Raw genomic sequence first — 19,346 nt, 5'->3', positions numbered from 1 at the left:
TGAGATTACTAAATTAAAGGGTAGAATTTATTTTTATGATTGTACGTTTTGTCATTTTGGGAAGATATAGTAAAACAAAGTGAGGCAAACAAATCAACTCGCCTTTTGCTGCTCCGACCTGCAGCAAATCTCTGTCCCAAACTGGTTTCTCGGGATGTGAGAAACTGTCTCAGGTTTTGCTTTTGGGGGGGGCACTAGTATTTGAGCCAAGTTTAGGCTAGAGTTTAAAAAAAACCCAACAGTTTCGCGACATCATGGTTAACTCCGTACCTTTGAGGAAACTGAAGTGTCCTTGGCAAAGAATAAATCGGTTTTAGGAGGCACAGAAGGCTGACAAGCCTTAAAGGAGGTACTGGAGACCTCGAGAGCGTTTCTCTGGTTGAACGTGGTATCTGAGAAAGCCTTGACTGTCAGGAGATTCTGTAGCCAGCTGTCATCGAACCTTTTCGCCTAATTTGGCTCAGCAGTCTGGCAATTTCCTCCTGGGTCTTTTTGATACTCTGGCTTCCGGAAAGTTCAGAAGTTTGAATCGGGTGCCCCTGAGGAATGCTGAGAGAACTCGGCGCGGCTTAACGGTGTTTCCTCTTCGTCGGTCTACAGACCTTAAATGTGAGACTTAAGAGTTTCCAAGAAAACTGAGGCACGGATTAAATCACCGGTTTCAAAAAGTCCAACGGAGGACGCTCTTTTAGTTTTAAATCCCTGGGCTCTGCGGAAGTCCATCACTCTCGAGGCAATCGCCTTCCGGTGCCGCCAAGTAGCTTGGGCCCTTCCTTACTGCGGGGGCTTCCGTTGGGCGCCCCCTGACCTCGAGCCGGGATTGGTTGCTTGGTTTCTCGTCTTGGCGGGGATTGGTTGTCTGAGCTCGCCCGGTGATTGGTGCTGGGAGTCGAGGGGGTGGGAGGCGGGAATTCGTCTGCGCGGGTGTTGTGGAAGTGACTGATGAGAGCTGAAGGGCCGAAAAGGTAAAGCGGACGCAAGCCCGCGACCGGGCCCGGGAGTCGCAGCCAGGTGAGGAAGAGGGGCTAGGACCTTTCTTCTCTACCAGGGCTCCGCTGTGGTTGCTCGCAGTTTTCAGCTTCCTTTTCTCCCGTGAGTGGGAGTGCAGTAGGCGTTGTTTGGGTTTTCCTCAGGGCGGGCAAGTCTGTCTGGCGGGAAGGGCGCGAACTCGGCCAGGAGAGTGCCTTCTGCTTTCGTCCACCCGCTTTGCAGGCCCGTCGGTTGACTGGATCACCAGGGCCTCGGGGGTTCCAGCTTGCCGAGGGAGGAGGGAATGTGAGGAAGAAAACCTGGGGAGCGGGGAGACTGCAGCTTACCTCCTTGGAACAGAGGCCTGTTATTAGCCCCGGGCCCCGCGTTACCTCGGGGAAGGAGGGGGCGACGGCGGGAGCCTGATCTTGGTTTGTCCTTTATTCAGTGTGTGGGGAAGCTTCCCCATTTTGAGATGAGTGTAGCCGCAACTGGGGCGCGGGGAGGGGGGGTCGATTGGTTTCTAGGTTGTATCTGAGTTACTAGGCCAGCCTTGAGCTGTTGGTTTAGATTTAGGGGTGAGATTCCACCAAATTTCATCCTCAGAGCTTCACAGAAACACTAAATGTTAGAACTGGAAAAGACCTTAGAATAGTGGTTCTTAACTTCTTTGGGAACACGTAAACTTTGGTGATGGTTGTTATTGGCTTCATCATCTGTTGAGTTGGTATTTTAACCATCTCTCCATCCCCAGATCGAATTTACCTTTTTATCACCATTGCAAATAATTTTTCAGTTGATAACGGTGTATGTCATCTTCCCTCAGTTTTCAGTTATTTCCTTAGGATATATTTCTGGGTATGAGAAATCTTTGGACTTTCTCTCTAGAAAAATGCAGTCATACACAGAAATTTCTGCATGCAGTATCAAGAGATCACAGTCTTTCAATTACATCTGTGGATCCTAGGTTAAGAAAAGGTGGTTTACAAGAGGTGGGGATTAAAGTAGATCACTTCCTCTGTATCAGATGCTGGAGTTGAGGCACATTCTGTACATTACCTTATTTAATTCTTAAGTCAGTGCCTGGCTAATTTTCATAAAAACCCTATCAGGTGGATATCTCTATTTCACAGATGAAGAAACAGGCTCTGTGAGATTCACAGTGGAATTCAAATTTAGGCTTGCCTTACTTCAAAGTCCATCTTCCTTCCATTATACCCTACTGACCTTTAAGTAAGAATTATTGAGCACCTACCATGTGCCAAGGCGCTTTGTTCCTTACAACAATTTTTAAATTATGGATTTTTACAGATAAGGATCTCAGTCTAGAGAAGTGAAGAGACATGATCAGGGTAACATATCTGAGTTGTTGTCAGAACCTGATGCAGAAACTGTTTCCTAACTCCTGGTCCACAGCTTTGGCAGAATAAGGTTACAGATCCAGATTTGTTAGATTCCAAGACATGCTCTCAACCACTGTGATTTATAAGAGTAGGAAATCCTTTTACTTCCATTTGTTTTGTTTATACATTTATTAATTCCAATTTTTGTTTCTAGACTTCTTTCCTAGTCTTAGGTATCTGTTTTTCTTTGAATGGCTTTGTTTCAGTATTGACTTTGATTTCTGTTGCAGTTAGGAATCTGAAGTAAACAGTAAAACATGATGTCTTCAGTATGTTCTGAGTATACAATTGGTGGGGTGAAGATTAACTTTCCTTGTAAAGCTTATCCATCACAGCTTGCTATGATGAATTCTGTAAGTATTGTTCAGCAGTTATTTTAAGTCTTTATTAAGATACAGATGCTTATAATTCATAACATACATTGAGTCTGTGACTACATTTTCTCAGATAGTTAATGGATTGAAAATATTTGCTGGGTTCATTGAAGAACATCTAACCTTTGGAAAAGTAATACTGATTGCTGCTAAACTGTATATGTCTATGATTAGGAGGTAAAGGAGAACATCCTGAAAAATGTTCTCAGCTCATTTAGAACTTCTGTTTACTTTACTGAATTACTTTGAAATAGAAAGTATTTACTATCTTTTACACAGACTACTATACTTTGCACCATAATTTTTTTGAGATATTTCAATCATATAGAAAATTAATATACAAACGAGTAAACCAACTTACCAGCTTTGTTAAATCTTAATATTTTGCCTTATTTACTTTATACCTTGTTTATGAGTAACAAGATAACTAATATCCTGAATTTGTTATTTTTCTTTCCTAGCCATGTTTTTATACTTTTATTGTGTATGTATGTATCCATAAACAATATAGTGTATACTTTACATTTTTATAACTTTGCACAATGATATGATGTTATACTTATCTTTCTGGAGAACTTGATTTTTTTTTTTTTTACTTAATATTCTTCTTCTTCTTATTATTTTTTAAGGATTTATGCCATAAGTTTTTTTATAGACGTACCTAGTATGTTGAGTTCAAGAGTTGGATCCTTTTTTCAGAGAGATTGCACCTCTTAAAATGCTCCTCTTCATATTTGTTTCATGGATTAGTTTTTGAGCAGTTGGTGTCTTACTATAAAGAAAGGAGAAACAAATCCAGATCAGAAGTACAAAGTCATTGTAACTAGTAATCGCCCCTTGTTTTCCACTGAAAATGGTAAATTCTTCCCTGGACCCTCCTCATAGTGGCTCCTATGGACCACAGAGGTTGTGAACCTCCAGATGCTCTGTCCCAGCGTAGTGCTGTTGGAAGCCTGTGGAAGGTGCAGAGACTGAAGGCGGAAGAAATGGCAGCAGCACACCAAGCCCTCCTTTCCTCACGACCTTGTTGCCTTGTCTAACATTATTTTTAAGATGTAGCCCTATTGATTGATAACTCATTTTCACTGCTGTATGGTATTCCATTGTATGAATATACCAGAATTTTATATTTGCCCATTTTCCTCTTGATAGACATTTGGGTTGTTTACATTATTTTGCAATTATAAACAGTGCTGCTATGAACTTTCTTATACATGTTTCCTTGTGTTCCTGTGGGAAAGGTTTTGGGTGTTTACATAGGACTGGATTGCTGGAGTTCAGTATCTTTAACTTTACTAGAAATTGATAATTTCTATACAGAGTGGTTGTAACACTCCCACCAACAGTATCCTCCATTAAGTTTTCATCAAAGATATTAGTGTATTCTAGTTTTACAGAAATGATGGTGCTTGCATAAGTAAGGCACAAATTGCTTTTCATTTCTTTTGTGCTTGGTATGGTTTAAATCTAACAGAATTTTAGGGAGAGATACAAAGGAATAAAGTCTAGATTTAACTAAATTCTAGTTCTCCTTTCTGCTATTGCTCTGTTCCCTGAAGTGCATGCAACTTTACTTCTTGTTGTTGTATGGAGAGAGACTTTAATGAGATAAGTTGTTGAGTTTTTAAAATTGTTTTTGTGTCCATAGGTTGTCAGAGGATTAAATAGTAAGCAGCATTGTTTGTTGGAGAGCCCCACAGGGAGTGGGAAAAGCTTAGCCTTACTTTGCTCTGCTTTAGCATGGCAGCAATCTCTTAGTGGTAAGTAGTTGGTTGATGTCTTCAGGTTGCTTATTGGGACCTGAAAAAAAAATCTAATAAAGTACTTTTTACCCAGAATGATTCAGCCATGTTCTAGCTAATTTAAATATTCTCTTTTAAGATATTTCTTTATAATCAGTTATATATCTTCCAAAAGAGTTTCAATATAGCAAAATATGTTCAGTTAATCCTAAAATAATTTTGAACATAAGATAGTCCTTTATTTGATGATTCAGCATGTATATAAGAATCTAGGATTTTATTTTTATTATTTTTCATAATACTGATTATGAAAATAAGATGATAATTTTTATATAAAAGTTGCAAGAGATGGGGCTGTCATGATTATATAGCATATCAATCAAATAATTGCTTTTTTTGAGTAAATCCTTTAATATAGCTGCTTATCTCACAACATTAGAAAATGGAATACATAAAAAAGAAAAATTCTAGTTGACCTTTCTACTTGTTTGGATGCCAGATAAGCAGAAGTTTATTGTAATATTGTTTTTATTAATTCATATTATTTCCCATAGCTTTATTGGCTAGCAAATGTCTAGTTACTTTTGTGAAAGACTATCTAATATACATAATGAATCTGAAATACAATATTGGTCACATTTTAGTTACATAATTAGATGAGTCTGTCCTAAAGTATTAGGAGATTTTAAAGTTAACCATGGGTGTATATGTGTATGTATGTATGTGTGTATATATACATGTACACACATATATATGTTTTTTGAAAAGAAATAGTTGTGTTACTGGTAAGACTATTAAAAATAAAGAGTAAATATTTTATAAGCTTTTGGTTGTCCATTTTGTTTCTTATTGATGTTTATCTTTGGGGAAAATGAGATTATCTGTTAATAAATTTTTAGTGGGAGACTCTGGAAAATAAAATTAGTAGTATTTATGTAGTGCAGATGGGAAAATAATGTCAGTACTGTTTATAGAAAATAAAATAAATTATTCAGCTTTTATATATCTATGAATTGTATATTTATACGCTGTAGGCACACGAAGAACTATTACAATTTTGTATTATATTTAAGTATTGAAAATTACCTGTTTAATTTGAATATTGACTTTAAAATGTATTTTGATACATGTATCAGAAATGATATCATGAAACATGTTTTTTGAAATAGAAGTATAATGTGGGAATAATTTAACGTTATGTGTTTCCGTTATTATTTTATATTGAACTTTCAAATTTTTCATTTAGGGAAATAGCAGTAATTAAGAGTATAAATAATTAAGAATATACTTTAGGTATACTTGGTATTTTAATATATCTCAATATAAATGAATACTCGAGTGGTTGTGCCTCTGTTACATTATTAATCTTTGACTGTTATTAGATTATTGTAAATCATGTAAATTGTTGATAACTTCTCTATAAATGTTTCTGGCATAAGTGTTTCTCACCTGTCCTAATTTGATGCTGCAGGATGGGTGACCAACTTGTCCAGATTTGCCAGGTACTTTCCTGGTTTTAGAACTGAAATTCTGAATCCTGGGAAACCTCCCAATCCTGGGCAAAAAATAAGGTGGTTGCACACCCTAGCTGAAGAGGAAGATTAGTGTTTTTTTAATTAGAAATATTATAAATAGAGGTTATTTCATTTTTAGGGAAGCCAGTGAACGAAGGCTTAAGTAAAAAAGCTGAAGTACCATTGTCGTGTTGTTGTACATGCCATTCAAAGAATTTTACAAACAATGACGTGAACCAGGGAACTTCATATCATTTCAACAGTCCAAGTATACCAACTTCTGAAAGAAATGGCACTTTGTCAACTTGTCAAGGTAGTTTATATTTTGTCTGGGTCTTTTGGTATCTGTAATAGGGGTCTTAATTATTGCTGTTATGAGACCTAATGTAGATAAATTTGGTTAGCATAATTGGTTATGTATTTCCACCTAATTTCTCTGGAATTATTTTGAATAATGCATAGAGTGGTCAGAAATCCTTGGAATATTTTATTCTTGGCCTCACTTTTTTTTTTTTTTTTCTTGGCCTCACTTTTAACTGATTCAGACATCTTGCTAGTTTAAATCATTTTTGAGGAAGCAAGGCAAAATAACTGATATTCAGAAATTGATGTTATTCGTAAGCAGTATTAATTATATGTCAGAATTTTATAAAACATTTTGATTTGTATTGTAAGGCAAAATCTAATTAGCCTCATTCACTCTTGATAAGTTTGCCTAGACTTCCGAGACCAGTATCCTATATGAGAATGAGGTATGTTTCAAATATGATCCTTAGATGTTCTTACTAGATTTATTTAAGAGAATGTATTATCAATAACATAAGACTATAAATTTAAAGAATATTTCTTTTGCTTTGACTGTATGGAAAAGATTGACCATTACTTGCCTAAGCCAGAAACCTAGGAGACATCCTGTACACTTTGGTATTCCTTATTCCTCCATGCAAATCTCCACCTCCATTGGTAACTTCCCTAGTACAAACTACCATTTGTTCTTTAGACCGTGTAATAACTCCTTTCCTGCTTTCACTCATGCCATTCCTTAACTAATCACTGGCAGGGAGAAAAGAGGTTGCCATGACTGGCTTAAGTCTAAACAGTATCCACTTCCTAAAATCAAGGATCGAGTTGTCTTCCTCTAAAGCACATGACTGTGTGGAGGATGGTAGCTGCTTGAACCGAAGTGTGATTCTTTTAGGAATGAGGAAGAGGAAGTGGAATAGATGCCGGAGAGGTGACCAATAGTGTTGTCTACTCGGTTTTGACCCTTAACATTTTTGGCTTTCTTTCCGAACATTCTTTCAAAGGGTTATGCTTTCTGCTGCCTTCAGAGCCTTTGCTTGTGTTAGTGTCTCTTCTGAGGAAAATTTCATCTTCAACTTGTCCTGCTCTTCCTTTAGCTCTCAGCTTAGATATCACTTCTTTAAGGCAGCCATACTGATCTTTCCGTCACACTACATTTGGTTTCCCTATTATATTCTGTCATCTCACTGTGTACCTCTCCTTCATAGCACTTGTTACAATTTGTATTATCCACGTGTCTGTGTGCATCTTTTATTAATCTCTGCTTCCCCTAGCAGACTGTATACTCCATGAGGTCAGGAACTGTGTCAGTTTGCTCGCCATTGCATACCTAGCAGTGCCTGGCATATAGTAGGAGCTAGATAAATATTTGTTGTATGAATGAATGGAATTGTTTTTAAGCTAATTATTAATATAAGAACTCTTGGCTTATAATGTTAATGTACAACCTGTATTTTTTTTTAGACAGCTTTACTGAAATATTCTTGACATAACAGACTCTATATATTTAAATGGTACATTTTGATAAGGTTCGACATAAGAGTATTTCCCTGAAACTTTCACTAACATCAAGATAGTGAATATATCCATCAGCTTCAAAAGTTTTCTCATGCCCCTTTATTATCCCTCCTTTCCACCATTTTATAATTTATCCTCCCCAAACAACCACTGAGTGTTTTCGGTCACTGTAGATTAGTTTGCATTTTCTAGAGTTTATATGAATGAAGTAATACAGTTTGTATACTTATTTTGCCTAGCTTCTTTCACTTAACATAATTCTTTTAAAATTCATCCATGTTGTTGCATGTATCAACAGTTGGTTCTTTTTTATTGCTGAGTAATATTCTATTGTATGGATATACTGCAAATTGTTTATGCAGTCACCTGTTGATGTGTATTTGAGTTGTTTCTAGTTTCCGGTTGTTACAAATAAAGCTGCTGTGAACATTTGTGTATAAGTCGTTGTTATGGACATGTGCTTTCACTTTTCTGGGTAAATACCTAGGAGTGTAATGACTGGATCACTTACGTTTAACTTTAAGAAACTTCAAGTGTTTCCCAAAGTAGTTATGCCATTTTACATTTCCACCAGCAGTGTATGAGAGTTCCCATTTCTCTGCATCCTTGCCAGCACTTGGTATGGTAAATCTTTTTAGCCATTCTAATAAGCTTATAGTGGTATCTTATTGTGGTTTTATTTTGCTTTTCCCTGATGACTTGTGATGTTGAGCATATTTTCATGTGCTTATTAGCCATTTGTATATCTTCTTTGATGAAATGTCTGTTGAAATCTTTTGCCTGTTTATTGTTTTTTTCTTATTGTTAAGTTTGGGATTTCTTTATATATTCTTGAGTACAAGCTTCTTTTTTTAATCAAGTATAGTTTTAGGTTTTACTTTTAAGTCTAAAGAGTAATTTTTATATACGGTGTGAGATGTGGATCCAAGTTCGTTTATTTTGCCTATGAATATCTAATTTTTCATCAACATTTATTGAAAAGGCTACCCTTTGTCTGCTGCATTGCCTTTGTGCCTTTGTAAAAATCAGTTTTCAATACACTTGAATTTTAATGTAATTGTGAGTTAGAGTTGTTTAGAGTAGTCTCTTCAAGGATCAGATGGGGTAAATCTGGGTTGTATTCTGATGCTCTCTTTACATTTTTAAGTAAATTCTTTAAAAATATAACCTAAATACAGAAAAATGCACAAATTCTATGTGTATAGCTTGATGAATTTTCACAAAGTAAACACACTCGTGTAACTACCACTAGATGAAAAATAGGACATAGCCAACACCCCAGTGGCACTTCTCATGTTCTTTTCCTGTCACTATTCTCTCTCTCCACAGGTAGTAGCTATCCTCCCTCTGTCACCATTGATGAGTTTTGCTTCTTTATAGAAATGGAATTATATCTGTACTCTTGTGTCTGTCAGCTTTTACTTAACATATTTCTCAGATTAATTTGTGTTGTATATAGCAGTAGTTCTTATTGCTGTATTTTGTGGTATATAATAAATTATATACCATAATTTATTATTTTATTCTACAATTGTTAGACGTTTGGGTGGTTTCTAATTTTGGTTATTAAAGCTATTATGAACATTCTTGTTCATTCTGGTACAGATAGGTAAACCCTTTCTATTAGATATAGATCTAGGAATGGAATTGCTGGTCATAGTGTATGCATATGTTGAACTATAGTGGATACTGCCAACGTTTTCCAAAATGGTTGAACCAATTTATTCATCCCCCCTGCCCCGACTCTACATCCAGTAGTATATGGAAGTTACATTGTTCAACATTCTTTTTTTTAAAATTTATTAATTTAATTTATATTTTATTTTTGCCTGCGTTGGGTCTTTGTTGCTGCTCGCGGGCTTTCTCTAGTTGTGGCGAGTGGGGTCTACTCTTTGTTGCAGTGTGCGGGCTTCTCATTGTGGTGGCTTCTGTTGTTGTGGAGCACAGGCTGTAGGTGCGCAGGCTTCAGTAGTTGTGGCACGTGGGCTCTAGAGCGCAGGCTCAGTAGTTGTGGCACACGGGCTTAGTTGCTCCGCGGCATGTGGGATCTTCCCGGACCAGGGCTCGAACCCGTGTCCCCTGCATTGGCAGGCAGATTCTTAACCACTGCACCACCAGGGAAGCCCCCAGCATTCTTGTTATCACTTGATATTCAAGTCTTTTTAAGTTTTAGTCGTTATGGTGCCTGTGTGTTGTTCTCGTGAATTTTAATTGTTATCTCTGTGGTAACGAATGAGGTTGATAATCTTTTTTTTTTAATCTTTATTGGAGTATAATTGTTAGTTTCTGTTGCACAACAAAGCGAATCAGCCATATGCATACACCTGTCCCCATATCCCCTCCCTCTTGAGCCTCTCTCCCATCCTTCCTATCCCACCCCTCTAGGTCATTGCAAAGCACCAAGCCAGTCTCTCTGTGCTATGCTGCTGCTTCCCACCAGCCAACTATTTTACATTCGGTAGTGTATGTATGTCGATGCTACTCTCACTTTGCCCCAGCTTTGCCCTCCCGCCCCGTGTCATCAGGTCCATTCTGTATGTCTGCTTCTTTATTCCTGCCCTGCAACTAGGTTCATCAGTACCATTTTTTTTTTTTTAGATTCCATATACATGTGTTAGCATACAGTATTTGTTTTTCTCTTTCTGACTTACCTCACTCTGTATGACAGACTCTGTGTCCATCTACCTCACTACAAATAACTCCATTTCATTTCTTTTTATGGCTGAGTAATATTCCATTGTATATATGTGCCACATCTTCTTTATCCATTCATCTGTCGATGGACATTTAGGTTGGTTCCATGTCCTGGCTATTGTAAGTAGTGGAATTGCTGGGTCATATGGTAGTTCTACTTTTAGTTTTTTAAGGAACCTTCATGCTGTTTTCTATAGTAGTTTTATCAATTTATATTCCCACCAATGGTGTAGGAGGGTTCCCTTTTCACCACACCCTTTCCAGCATTTACTGTTTCTAGGTTTTTTGATAATGGCTATTCTGACCAGCGTGAGGTGATACCTCACTGTAGTTTTGATTTACATTTCTCTAATAATTAGTGATGTTGAGCATCTTTTCATGTGCCTCTTGGCCATCTGTATGTCTTCCTTAGTGAAATGTCTATTTAGGTCTTCTGCCCATTTTTTAACTGGATTGTTTGATTTTTGATATTGAGCTCCAAGAGCTGCTTGTATATTTTCAAGATTAATCCTTTGTCTGTTGTTTCATTTGCAAATGTTTTCTCCCATTCTGAGGGTTGTCTTTTTGTCTTGTTTATGGTTTCCTTTGCTGTGCAAAAGCTTTTAAGTTTAATTAAGTCCCATTTGTTTATTTTTGTTTTTATTTCTGTTACTCTGGGAGGTGGGTCAAAAAAGATCTCGCTGTGGTTTATGTTAAAGAGTGTTTTTCCTATGTTTTCCTTTAAAAGTTTTATAGTGTCTGGTCTTACATTTAAGTCTTTAATTCATTTGGAGTTTAGTTTTGTGTATGGTGTTAGGAAGTGTTCTAATTTCATTCTTTGACATGTAGCTGTCCAGTTTTCCCAGCACCACTTATTGAAGAGGCTGTCTTTTCACTGTTGTATGTTCTTGCCTCCTTTGTCGTAAGTTAGGTGCCCATATGTGCATGGGTTTATCTTTGGGCATTCTATCCTGTACCATTGATCCATATTTCTGTTTTTGTGCCAGTACCATACTGTCTTGATTACTGTAGCTTTGTGGTATAGTTTGAAGTCGGGGAGGCTGATTCCTCAAAGTATATTTTCTTTCTCAAGATTGCTTTGGCTATTGGGGGTCTTTTGTGTTTCCATACGAATTGTGAGATTTTTTGTTCTAATTCTGTGAAGAATGCCATTGGTAGTTTGATAGGGATTGCATTGAATCTGTAGATTGATTTGGGTAGTATAGTCATTTTCACAATGTTGATTCTTTCAACCCAAGAGCATATATTTTCTCCCATTCTGCAGGTTGTCTTTTTGTTTTGTTTATCATCTCCTTTGCTGTGCAAAAGCTTTTGAGTTTAATTAGGTTCCTTTTATTTTTTTTTAACATCTTTATTGGGGTATACTTGCTTTACATTGTTGTGTTAGTTTCTGGTGTATAGCAAAGTGAATCAGCTATATGTATGCATATATCCCCATATCCCCTCCCTCTTGCATTTCCCTCCCACCCTCCCTGTCCCACCCCTCTAGGTGGTCACAAAGCACTGAGCTGATGTATGAGTCTGCTTCCCGCTAGCTATCTATTTTACATTTGGTAGTGTACATCCATTTGTTTATTTTTGTTTTTATTTCCATTACTCAGGGAGATGGATTGAAAAAGATATTTCTGCGATTTATGTCAAAGAGTGTTCTGCCTGTGTTTTCCTCTAAGAGTTTTTTTATAGTATCCCATCTTACATTTAGGTCTTTAATCCATTTTGAGTTTATTTTTGTGTATGGTGTTAAAGAATGTTCTAATTTCATTTTTTTACATGTAGCTGTCCAGTTTTCCCAGCACCATTTATAGGCGTCCCTCTTGAAAGCATATTTCTAAAAATGTTTGCTGTGTCTTTGTTAAAGTATACTGAGCGGTAAATAAGTGCTTTTAAAGATGTTTAGCATTTCCTATTTTAAACTATGTTATGAAGTTTTTAGAAATAAGTCTTAACATCTTTTTTAAAGTTGAAGCATAGTTTATTTACAGTATTATCTTAGTTTTGGGTGTACAGCATAGTGATTCAATATTTTTACAGATTAAAGTCTTACATCTTGATTTCAATTTTTTTCTAAAAATATTACCTAAATGTAAGTTATTTATACTGATTTTTTATGACTTCTTATATAAGACTCTCCTGAAAAAACTACACTGGCTGCAAAGCTATCTGCTAAGAAACAGGCATCCATGTACAGAGATGAAAATGATGATTTTCAAGTAGAGAAGAAAAGAATTCGACCCTTAGAAACTACACAGCAGGTAAACAGTTTATTGGCAGTGGAATAATCCCATTAGTTATAGCTGAACAAGGTAGTCAAGTATCAATCATTTTTCAGTGGCATCTGTAGAGATTATTTTGGGTAGTGTCAGATATGAATTAAATGGTAAATTATTATAATTTCATTGTATAGAGTTACTCATTACAAAGGAGTTTATTATAGTAAATTATTCATAGTAGCATGTCATTAAAGTGAAACTGAATGGTGCTTTCTTATATATAAGGAATTTGACAATAAAATATTTACTTAAGGCATGTATCAATAACAGCTACTTGGTACTTTTTAACTCCTCTGTTGTTTTTATCTAATAATGGCATTTTCTTTTGGCTAATATACCTCTGATATGAATATTTAGGTCATAGATACTTTTGGTATTGATAGTTTTAATGTAATGACAAGGTTTACTGTTATTTATTGAGTTTTTAGTATCAATACGTTATAAAATATGTTTATTTCTAAAAATTATTGAAGAACCGAAATTACTAGAAATTTTAAATGAAATGTTTTCATAGGTGAAAACAGTGTTTTCTCATAGAGTTCATGGCATTGAGGTAAGGAGGATGGACTTTAATAGACTTAGTTACAAATAAAAAAGATTATTAAATTAACATGTCCTTTGTAGATAATTGTATATTTTTAATTGAATATACTCAAAAGGTATTTGCATTTTTATGTAGTTTATCTGTTCCATTTACAATCTTTATTAACTTCCATGATTAAACCTTGTTTTTAGAAATAGAATGAAATCGTTTTCTAGTTTTATATTTGGAAAATCACCAATTACAAATGAAGTATCTCTAGAGATTTCTTTCCCACAAAATGTGTACTTAGAGTTGGATGTTGTGAGGTAGAGCTCAACATATAGCATTTATTCCCTGACTTCATTGGCTCTCATTTCTTTTTTGTAGGAATGGAATTATCGACAGAAATGCTTCTTTTCCTCTTTATAATTTAAGTAAATAGGTTTTGGCAAGTAAGAAAAAGCATAGATAGTTTGGAAAGAAAACAGTGGTGTTTATAAAAGAAATTTAGTCAAATACAATTTGGATTATCAAATATCTAGTAAGTAATATAATAATAGTAATCAAGTAATTTATTTCATCAGGTAGGAAATAATGAATATTTACATTTAAAGTTTTTATTCTATGTTTTTTTTTTCAATTTAGAATAAGGTTTCCATTTTTATTTACTTTTATTTTCCAATTAGATATGTAATCGGACTTTGCCATAATACTATTCTTGGTATCCATATGGTGGGACTGTTTTATGGGAAGATCATTTTACAATGCTATAGTTTTGCCACATCATTAATTAAAGCTATTTTGGTCGGAATTTGAGAGGTATTACTGTATTCTGTTTTATTTAAGTCTTATAATAAGGTGCCTATTTGTTTTTAGAAACTTTTTGATTGTTGCCAGTGAGAAATAGTCATTTTTTTTAATGCTGAAAACACGTTATAGCTATTCTGATCTTTGAGAGCAACTAGCCTCATCAAACTTCCTAGTTACAATAAATTTTATTTTGGTTCTGTATTTACAGATTAGAAAACGTCATTGTTTTGAAAAGGAGGTGCACCATTTGGATGCAAAAGTTGCTTCAGGAAAGACCACAAAACTCAACTCCCCATTAGGAAAGACAAACTCCTTTTCTCCACAAAATGTATGTATTTATGCCATTGTTCAGTTTAAAGAAGGAAAATGTGGAATTTGCTAAATCCATTTTTGAAAAAGATGAAGAATAGTGTAATCAAAGAAGAGTAGAAAACAACTCAGAGGTGCTAAGTGCTGTCACATGTCTTCTGCTGTGTGAGATGGTAAACCTATGCTCTTTGTGCCCCAGTTTCCTCATTTATAAAATAAGAGAATTGGACTAGAACGAGATCTGAAAGTTTTTTTCCTCTTTTACATTCTAATGTTTGTGAACTCTACTTCCTAGAGTTCTTTCAGTGTCCTTAGGGCATTAGTTCTCAAAGGAGTAGTCCAGGGAGCTCTGGAGATTCCTGAGATTTTTTTCCAGATAGTCTGTGAGGTCAAACGTATTTTCATAGTGATGTTAAGATGTTACTTACCTTTTTTTTTTTTTTTTTTTACCGTCTTTGACATTTGCACTGATGGTACAAAAGCATAGGTTGGTAAAACTGTTGGTGCTTTAGCACAATAAGGGTAGTGGCATCAACCTGTATTAATAGTTATTTTCTTCACTGTTGTTAATGCACAGTTAAGAAAAGCCAGTTTCATTTAAGTCCTTGATGAAGCAGTAAAAATTACTAACTTTATTAAATCTTCACCCTTGAGATTTTTAACATTCTGTGTGAAGAATAGAGTAGTTTTCGTAAATCACTTCTGCATTCAGGAGTAGGATGGTTTTCTTGAGGGAAAGCACTTATAGGATTGTTTGGATTGTGAGCTGAACTAGCCACTTTTTTCACAGAACATTGTTTTTACTTGAAAGAATAACTGAGACTAACTTCGGTAATTCTCGAAAATAAACAAAGTGAGCCTGATAAAATTTGAGTTTTCAGTGAAAAATCAGAATTTTGAAAAATTGTGTATACTACTGTGAGCTTAGCAGTTTTCTGATACTTAAAGACTGATGATATTTATTGGTGGTGATATTGTATACGTGACTTTTTGATATTGTATAATGAAATATGTTTCATTTATATAGTTTTATATAAATGGAATCATGCCTGGAATTTTTTATTGAATTCCAAATATTGTGAAGTTTACCTTGTTGGGTACTGGATATTATTGTATTTCTATAAGTACTCTTGAGTTTTGCTCTGGGATGCAGTTAAATTACTTGGAATCAGCTTGATCCTTTTGGTTCTTGCTTTTAGGATTTGTTAGGTAGGACCTGAGCCGGGTTTAGTTTTGGGCTACCTCAGTAGAGGCTACCTCCTTTTGAGTCCTCTACCTAATGCTCCATGAATTGTGAAGTTTTCCAGCCTGGCTGGTGGGAACAGGTACTGTTCCATGCTGTCTGTGGGTGTCTCATCATTTCAGGTGGTTCTTGCCACTATCTTGGATTGTTTCCTCATTGGCATGTGCTGATCAGTACTCTAGTAGATACTTGAGAGGTCCTTCTGCAGATCTCTGGAGTGCATTCTTTGTGCAGCACTCTCCATTCTGCTTTCTTCTCTGTGAACTTTAGTCTTGGTCTCCCTGGACTCTCAGCAGTGTCTCTTCAACTTGGGTTTGCTGGGCTATATCTGGGTTCCCCTTCCCCATGCCACAGCATGCAAACTCTCAGGACAACAAGCTGAAAGAATCATAAGGCTTACTCTCATTTGTTTCCCATCTCTCAGGGATCACTCTTCCTTACCTGATGTCCTGTATCTTAAAAACTATTGTTTCATATAGTCTGTCTGTATTTTTAGTTTTTCAGGTAGGGGATGAAACAACTCACTGACAAATTCCAGAAGTCTTTAGATGGCTTATAAAGCTCCTGTTTACCGGTACAGTCTTTAGGCCATTATAAACTTTTTGCATTCTTTTGCCCCTTCTCCTCTTTTCCACTTTTTTTGTCTGACTTCTGATAATCCTTCAGGAAGCCTTCCTTGGTGTCCCCAATTTTGAGTTAGATTCTCATCTGGAATGTTCCTTGTATTTCTCAAGAACATTTTCTTTTTTTTTAATTAACATTTTATTTTTATTTTATGTAATTAAATTAATTAATTTATTATTTTATTATTTTTGGCTGCATCAGGTGTTTTTTTTTTATCATCTTTATTGGAGTATAATTGTATGGATATGTATGTTCCTATTACCATTTTCTTAATTGTTTTGGGTTTGTTATTGTAGGCCTTTTCCTTCTCTTGTGTTTCCTGCCAAGAGAAGTTCCTTTAGGATTTGTTGTAAAGCTGGTTTGGGCGTGCTGAATTCTCTTAGCTTTTGCTTGTCTGTAAAGGTTTTAATTTCTCTGTCAAATGTGAAATGAGATCCTTGCTGGGTAGAGTAATCTTGGTTGTAGGTTTTTCCCTTTCATCACTTTAAATATGTCCTGCCACTCCCTTCTGTCTTGCAGAGTTTTTTGCTGAAAGATCAGCTGTTAACCTTATGGGGATTCCCTTGTATATGTTGTTTTTCCCTTGCTGCTTTTAATATATTTTCTTTATAGTTAATTTTTGGTAGTCTGATTAATATGTGTTTTGGCATGTTTCTCTTTGGATTTATCCTGTATGGGACTTTTCTGTGCTTTTTGGACTTCATTGACTATTTCCTTTCCCGTATTAGGGAAGTTTTCAACTATAATCTCTTCAAATGTTTTCTCAGTCCCTTTCTTTTTCTCTTCTTCTGGGACTCCTATAATTCGAATGTTGGTGCGTTTAATGTTGTCCTAGAGGTCTCTGAGACTGTCCTCAATTCTTTTCATTCTTTTTTCTTAATTCTGCTCTGCAGTAGTTATTTCCACTATTTTATCTTCCAGGTCACTTATATGTTTTTCTGCCTCATTTATTCTGCTATTGATCCCTTCTGGAGAATTTTTAATTTCATTTATTGTGTTTTTCATCATTGTTTGTTTGCTCTTTAGTTCTTCTAGGTTCTTGTTAAACGTTTCTTGTATTTTCTCCATTTTATTTCCAAGATTTTGGATCATCTTTACTATCATTACTCTGAATTCTTTTTCAGGTAGATTGCCTATTTCCTCTTTGCATCAGGTCTTAGCTGTGGCACACGGGATCTTTCGTTGTGGCGCACAGGCTCTTCGTTTCAGTGTACAGGCTTCTCTCTAGTTGTGGTGTGCGGGCTCCAGAGTGCACAGGGCTCAGTAGTTGTGGTGTGCAGGCTCTCTAGTTGTGTCATGTGGGGTCCAGAGTGCGTGGGCTCTATAGTTGTGGCACGTGGGGTCACCAGTTGTGACACGCAGGCTCAGTAGTTGTGGTGCGTGGGCTTAGTTGCCCTGCGGCATGTAGGATCCTAGTTCCCTGACTGGGGATCGAACCCACATCCCCTGCATTGGAAGGCGGATTCTTAACCACTGGACCACGAGGGAAGTCCCTCCTTCCCAGTTTTTAACACTTAACCTTACTCTTAATATCCTCTCCACAGGCTCTTAGTTCCATTATGGACAACACCAGTTTCTCTGAGACCTCCTTGAAGACTGTGACTGTTTTATTCATCTTTTTGTTTCAAGCACCTAACGTAGTGCCAGGAACCTAGTTGTAGACTGAGTAAATGAATACCATAATCCCTGCCCTCAAAGAGCCTTCTTTTAAATTCTTGAAAATACTGAGTGGGGGAAAAGAATAGTCAGTTATCTTCAGAGAAGCCTTATGTTTGGAGAAGTCATCTCAGGAGATTTTAATGTCAGTAAAAATATATGCTTTATGTTTGCCAGTGTTTTCTTGCTCATTTTCTTTAACTGTACCTTATTGTCTTCATAGCCCTTACTATTTGAATTTATTAGTCTACTTGTTTATTATCTATTTGCCCTGTTAGAATGTAATGTCAATCTTTTTCACGGGTATCTCGGCTACCTAGAACAGTGTATGGCATATATTAGTTGCCCAATAAATATTTGTTGGTAGAATCTTATTGAATTCTTATAATGACTTTGAGGCAGGTACTATTGTTATTCTCATCTTACAGATAAGGAAACTCTGAGAAGTAAGTAATTTGCCTAAGGTCACAAAGCTGGCAAATAGTGGAGTTAGATCCTACCTAAGGAGTCTGATGCTCTGGCAAATGCTCTAATTACTTTATTATACATTCTCTAAAATGCCTCAGAAATTCTGGAGCCGTGTAAACAGTATTCTAGCACCAAGATAAGGGAAAAAATATGTAGAAGCCTCAAGGCTAAAGAAATCAAGTATAGAATAATATGATTGATAATAGCTAAAATAAGATAAAGTTTTTTGTTTTTTTAAGGATTTTTTTTGTTTCGTTTTGTTTTTACTGGTTAAGAGAATGAGCTCAAATCAGAGTGCCTGGGTTTTAATCACAGTTCTGCTCTTTACAACCTTTGTAACCTTGATTAAGGTTTTAAACTATTGCTACTTCATTTTCCCATTTGTTAAATGGGGATGGTAATAGTATCTATTTTACAGGGCAGCTAGAGGATTAAACAAGTTAATACTTATAAAGTGCTTAGATTATACCTGGCATATCTTGGAGCTTATTAAGTGGTAAGTGGTAGTAAAAGTATCATCATCAGCAGTTGTAGTAGTAGCAGCAAATACTTACATATTTGTATGTTGCTGATAAAAGGTATTATATAATACTGGTTAATAATATTAATTTTCAGAAGTTAGGTTTATAATTAGCAAATTCTTTTAATATGTGTTAAAGATGTTTATAGCTCAACCTGTTTAGGATCTAGACCAGTTGACCATAAGCAGGGCTACTGTGCTCCTGGCTGAGTATCTTAATTTTAAACTAAGTTCTTTGATTGATTTCTTGTTTTGGTTATGTACTATGTTGATCATTTATTATGATCTTCTTATTGGCAAAGTATAATTGTATCTATACATGTGTATCTATATCTTTATATCAGTTTTATTTTTAAACCAGAACTTACAAGTTTTCTTCCTTGGCTTTAGCTGGTATAGGTCTACA

General features: G+C 35.8%; 1 protein-coding gene and 1 pseudogene across 1 annotated transcript in view; one reads left to right on the top strand and one right to left on the bottom strand.

Annotated features, from left to right (window-relative positions):
- Positions 1–919: 919 nt before the first annotated feature.
- The window catches only part of BRIP1 (BRCA1 interacting DNA helicase 1), a 195,935-nt gene continuing 177,508 nt past the window's right edge, over positions 920–19,346 (top strand). Inside the window, 6 exon segments of the mRNA XM_059996631.1 lie at positions 920–1,011; positions 2,603–2,725; positions 4,395–4,506; positions 6,142–6,315; positions 12,642–12,769; positions 14,329–14,448. Coding sequence (XP_059852614.1) covers positions 2,630–2,725; positions 4,395–4,506; positions 6,142–6,315; positions 12,642–12,769; positions 14,329–14,448 — 630 coding nt within the window. The 5' untranslated portion in view covers positions 920–1,011; positions 2,603–2,629.
- On the bottom strand, positions 3,452–4,186 carry LOC132414877 (cytochrome c oxidase subunit 7C, mitochondrial pseudogene; annotated as a pseudogene).

This window comes from Delphinus delphis, chromosome 19 (genome assembly GCF_949987515.2).
Source record: "Delphinus delphis chromosome 19, mDelDel1.2, whole genome shotgun sequence".
NCBI classification, from domain to species: Eukaryota; Metazoa; Chordata; class Mammalia; order Artiodactyla; family Delphinidae; genus Delphinus; species Delphinus delphis.
The sequence above is the reverse complement of the archived record's forward strand: the minus strand, read 5'-3'. Positions and strand labels throughout refer to the sequence as shown.